We start from the raw sequence: 6,000 nt of genomic DNA on the forward strand, positions 1-6,000 counted from the left end.
GTGAAGAGTAAATTCTTTCTGATAAACACGGTCATTTGTCAGTAATGGATTAGTCTTAGAGAGGCGCATAGATGGTAAGCTAGCCTTAGACCATCATGTGTCTGTAGTGGTGAGTAAATCATTCTGTCTTGCGCAGCTTATAAACAAAGGTATGACGTCCAAGGAAGTCATTGTTCCACTGTATTTGGCATTCGTCAGACACGTCGAGTACATTGCCCCTTTGGTATGCACCTAACCAGGCACATCCAACAATTGGAACGTCCACAGAGGTTCCTCACTAAAAGAATACAGAGCGCAAGTAAAATGTCCTGTGCAGACCACCTCAAGGCCCTATCCATGTATTCTGTCTCCTACAGGCTTTTGAGGGGAGATCTATGCTTGGCAAACAAGGCATTGTCATACCCCACTCTGATGGACCTCCTGCGTAACCACAAAACAAACGGCACCAGAATTACCCATTTAAAAGACTTAAACCTCGTCTGTGATATAAATAGGACCTACTGGAGAGAGAGGTATGTATCCCAGAGACTACCTCGTTTATGGAACAGCCCCCCCCCCCCCAATACATGTGAATCAGAGTTGCTCCCTAAGCCAATTAAAGTGCAACTTGTACAGTTGGATGGGCAATCGGAGATTAGTCCCTGATCCATTAATCACTCAGGCCCATGATTACACTTATCAAGGGTGTCAGAACTTGTCAGAGATTTGGGGTGCATGGCTAGGCTTAAAAAGGCCCTTGTGGTCGTTGGCCATGTGTTTTGTTCCCCCTACTACCATGAAAGCTCCATCATCTGTTACTGTAACTACTTGAGACTGTTCAAAATGGACATTTCTTCTATATCTTTTTGACTAGACAGTTCATGATCTGCTAGCTTTTCCAGACCGAGTCACATCAGTGTAAAAGGTAACTGTTGTGTTGCAGGGGGTCAAGTCAGGTATTTGACTACCCTGAGCAAATAGTCAACAAAGCAGTCCTGCTTGGTAACATATGAGGAGCGATTTGTACTTCTGGGTGCAGCCAGATTAATAGTGTGTTAGCCAGTCAAGAGCAGGAATTAAGACTGGAGCATCTGTTGGAGGATAGCTGTCAGTTTACCATGAGTTGCTTTGACCTGTCTGTTAGTGAAATAGTTAAAGGAGGTTGCTGCCCAGATGTAGTTGATCTTTGGCAGGTATTGTCAAGGCAGCTTTTACATACATGATGCCATGGAGTGTTAACTCAGCTGTGCTTCCATCAGTCACTTAGGAAATGGCTTACACCTACTTTTTCCTGCAACAGTTTTTGTTACAGCATGTGGGAGTGTAGTGCAAACAGTGGAGCATGGGAATCTGTTTAGATTATCCTTTTGTGAAAGATGGTGCTGAAATTCTGCTACTGGCTGTATGGAGCTATGGTTGCAAGAGTAGTACAGAAATTTTCTTTTTAAAGCAAATCTGAAGAATTTCTTTCTCCATGCCTTGCTTCAGTTTTGAGTAATGAATTTCTGTATCCCCACTATCTTGCGTTGATGAGTAATTCTCTTAATGCCTTTTTCCTATTTATCAGTGTCCCACTGTGAACATTTCATTTGTTAGAAGCCCCCCCCCAACATCCCCACCTAATCTCCCATTTTCTTGAGTTGCTATGCATTATTTTGTTACATGGATTTTTCTGTTTTTCAGATGACCACTTTGAGCCATTGTGTATTGATCCGTTCTCCAGCCCACCTGAGCTCCCAGATGTTATGAAGCCACAGGACTCGAGCAGCAGTGCCAATGAGCAAGCAGTGCAGTGAGACCAGCGACTTGTGGAGGAGATGCAGGGTACGGCTGCTGATGCCTGCTGCCCTTCTGCAGACACTTCACATGATGTACATAAACAGAAGCAAAGGACTTTTCCACCCCACCCTGCGTTTTTCACAGATTATGAACTGCACTGTTGTTCACTCGACAGCAGTGTCCCCCAATCCCTGTTTCTGTTGGGTACATATGGACTTTGTAGCTAAGCTCTCTTTTTCTTGGCACAGCAGGCATGGAATGTGTGTATTTGAGTGCTAACATTTTCTGTTGCTGGGACTTTACCTGTTTTTAGGTTTTTTTCACTTGTGTTATGTGGACTTGCTTTTGGTAGCACAACATTCAAGTATTTTGTTTTTGTTAATAATTAAGCCATTGATAATGGTGCTGAAAACAGATGTCTTTGTTTTTCTTGAGTGCTGAAGTGAAGCAGGCAGACACTGCATTTCAGTAGTGTCTGCCAGTTTGAGTTCTGGATGATAGCTTTTTTGAAATGTTGCATAGTTGTAAGAATTTTATTACACCATCCTCAAAAGTTTAACCAGACTAAAGCATTCAAAAAAATTAGTCCCCGTCGTTCAGAAGACAGTCAAGTGATTCAGAGTGAACGATTGCTCACAGACTAGTTTTCATATTGTTAGGCTGTGCAAAAAAAAAAAAATAATGAGACCTTTTCACATGACCCATGCAATTTTTATTGGAATAACGTCATAAAGCCCCACATTGTTTTTGCATACCTTGGTGTAGGACATGGATGGTCTGGTTGTTTTGGAAGATGAAGCTTTCATGAAATATCCCCTTGTTTCCTTCAGCTTGGTGTCACTTATTTAACCGGAGCAAGTTGGTGCATTCTACAGCCTTGGTTCTGTGACTTACCTTGCCTTTTCCCAGCAATAGACTAGCCAAGATCTTGTTTGCATGGTGATGCACTGAAACACCATTTGAGTAATTGTCCCTGCTACAGCTGTACACCACACTTGTGTCCTGCCAGGTTCAAGTGAAGAAGCTGTAGTCGATTATAAGATTTGCTGCACTAAAGTGCGTCTGAAATTGATTAAATGGATGTGACCATTGTAGTGGACATTCCCTGTAAAGGAAAAGGCCAATAATAAATTCATAGACTTCAGTTACTTGCATTCCAGTGCACAGAGTCTTTTTAAATGCTCAGTGGGTTGGTGAGTGCAGTATGTGTTCTGGTGCAGGAGATTGTGTGCGTATTCATCACTGGTGTTGCTGTGGAAGGCTGAAGATGAAGCAGCTGTCAGAAGCATTCTTAAACTCTGTGTATACATGTCCTGGTCTGCAAAGGGGCAGAAAATTAGGCTTTTTTATTTCTGAAGGGCTGTCTACAGAGCCTGAAAAAAGTTCAACAGCCCTCTCCAAAGTAATGCAAGAATGGTAGTCTGATTGCAAGACTGAAATTTACAGTGATTAATTGGGTACAGCTAGAAGGATCATTCTTGTTACTGTTCCATTTCAGGACAGAGATCGCATAAACTGGAAAATTCCTTTTTTGCTGTGGCATTACCTCTCACCCCTCCAGAAAAAATGCAGTAAATCTAACCAGGGAGGTGCAACAATATTTGGTTCAGTGCTATTTGAATTTTGTACGTTTCACATTAGTCCAGATAAACTGCTTTTTATTGCCCATTGTATTTATGTATGCTTGTGATCTGGTGCCGAGTTCCTGTACTCTCTCTAAACTTTCACTAGCATTTCCCTGATCTGGCCTTGTGATCATAATGGTGCTTTCTGGATTGACTGTCACAGAAGAATTAAACATGTGTCATGTACAAGCTTTAAACAGCAGCTATGTTTGATTGTGATAACTGGGGGGGGGGGGGCAACCAACCGATCAGAGCTTTGGAATCCCAAATTCAGAATGTTGAAGTATGAGCTTCTAGTCTCGTAGTCCAAATTGAGGATGACATTCAGGATTTTAAGTTAGGTGACAGGTTTGCTGAGCTGCACTATGTGCATTTAATGGAACTGAGTGCAACTCTGCAGGATAAAGCACTACTAGTGGCTTATAGCTTTTAGGCCCCCGGTGTAAACTTTTCACCCTTTCACAATCCTGATATTCCACCAGCATTGCTGTACTCTGTTGTTACTGTCCCTTCCCAATATTTACTAGCAGCTTTCCCCTTTTCTTGGAGGTTTTGCCTTTTTTATTTTGATTCATCCAGATAGCAGGAGATTCCCCATTTTAGACATGGACGGGGTACATAGTAACTATTGGCCTACAGCTTTATGACAGCAGAGGGTGGGTAATGGGGTAATGAGAGCTAATTTTCCATCATTTGTTCCCTTCTGTTCATTTTATATATATATATATATATATATATATATCTATATCTCTATATCTCTATATATCTCTATATATCTCTATATATCTATATATATCTATATATATATATATATATATATATATATATATATATATATATATATATATATATATATATATATAATATTATGAGGTAATGTACGTGTACATTCTGCTCCAACATCCTGTTGTGCAGCTTCTCCTGTCTGTATTACTGAAAGGCTTCTCTAGGTTTGATAATGTTGAAGGGATTGTTCCAGCCCCGTCTATCAAGGATAGAAGATGGCCTCCTTCCCAGGTACTCGTCCCTTTCAATCTACACTATGGGCTTATTTTAGAACTTTAAACAGTTGCAGTGCAGACAGGCACCCAGCTCATTTTGAGTTAGGGTTTACTTTTCAGTGTAATGTCGAGGCATTTTTGGATGTCCTCTTGGACATTCTGCTGGTGGGCTTGACAAGCTCTGATAGTTTTTAGACTCTTAACCACAGCTGGAATAGAAAAAAATAGAGAGGCCAAAGGAAATATGTAGTCCACCCCTGCCAGCATCTCCAACACTGACACTTTGAGCATGTCAGTTAAGCCAAGAACCTTGTCCACAAGAGGTGTGTGATTCCGTGCTTAGAAGCTATGCCACCAGTGTAGTTGGATATGCCTGTTTCTCTGTTTTTTTTTCTAAGGAATGTGAGTTTTCTTTATAGTTTGTGTTTCTTTATTAAAGAACTGTGTGCATTTCTTAAGTTACCAAACATTAAAATGTTGAGATATTGTCTCATACCAAAAATCTCTTTGTAGTGTAATTAATGCTTAGTTTTTTTTTCAAGTTGCGTCAGAGATGCATCAGTAGTCATCTCAGCCATTTTTATTGGCGTGGCCTTTAGTACATTTTACAAGAGAAAGTTAAATGGAACATGTAAATGATCGTATATTTAGATTATGGATTTTAAGGTCTTTTGCCCAGTGCCTGTAGTAGAAAGCCATTGGCATGGCTCCTCCACAGCACTTTTTTCCCTCCCGCTTTGGTTTCTGATGTTGCCTCCTGCATATGGTCTGCATGGTTTTTTGCTCACAGGAGCCATGTGATGGATAGGCTTTCAATCCCATACATTACCACCAGCTAAGATGTGATGGACAGGGTTATTTGTGATTTACACGATTGATTTGAACCCCTTTGCTTTGCGTGTACAGCAGGTGTGCATTGCTGCCTTGGGATACAATTAACAGCCGTTACTTCAAAACAAGTTTTACATTGAATAGCTGGAGAGTAGAATTATAGCCATTGGCTTCCCAATATTTTTCCCTTTTTGATCTTAGCCCCAGTCCCTTTTAATGACAAAGATAATTTTGCCAGTATGCTTGCATGCATGCTGTATTTTCTGAGGATGAGCTAATGATGTCTTGAGGCTAACACCCCCTTTTTGTCTTTTAGACCTCTCTCTCACTCTAAGAACACAGTTACTGTTAACTATTAAAATAAACCACTTCTAAGTAGCTGTAACTAAATTGATCACTTGTTGAACAGTGGCTGCTTTCAGTTAATTCACTAGTTCTGCACAGTTACACTTGTACTAATAAACTAGCCACAGACTGCTGAAGTTGAGTAATTAAGTTCTTATGCGAATCATTAACATCTGATATTACACTTTAAAGGTTAAGATGATATGCTGATATGGTTGAGTACAAAATAAGTTTCAACACAGCAGTTAGAAAGACAGTAGCCATCAGCTTATTTGGTCCTGCTACTGCCACTAGCTGAATATTTACTGTAAACTTTCTACATCTGAAGTTTTAAAGAACATTTAGCATTTTTGTGAGTTGCATTCGAATTCCAGACATGGCACCTCATTCTAAAATGTCCACTGCACTCTGCAGAAGTCAAAGGTTAACTGAGCTTTGAA

General features: G+C 40.5%; 1 protein-coding gene across 1 annotated transcript in view; it reads left to right on the top strand.

Moving 5' to 3' along the window:
* ELOB (elongin B) overlaps positions 1 to 2,912 on the top strand; it is a gene marked incomplete in the record, with an annotated part of 83,396 nt that extends 80,484 nt beyond the window's left edge. Inside the window, 1 exon segment of the mRNA XM_044086667.1 lies at positions 1,663 to 2,912. Within this exon segment, the coding sequence (XP_043942602.1) occupies positions 1,663 to 1,775 (113 nt within the window).
* Between the last annotated feature and the right edge of the window lie 3,088 nt (positions 2,913 to 6,000).

This window comes from Protopterus annectens, chromosome 10.part0 (assembly GCF_019279795.1).
Source record: "Protopterus annectens isolate FY-2018-M chromosome 10.part0, PAN1.0, whole genome shotgun sequence".
In the NCBI taxonomy this organism is placed as follows: domain Eukaryota; kingdom Metazoa; phylum Chordata; order Ceratodontiformes; family Protopteridae; genus Protopterus; species Protopterus annectens.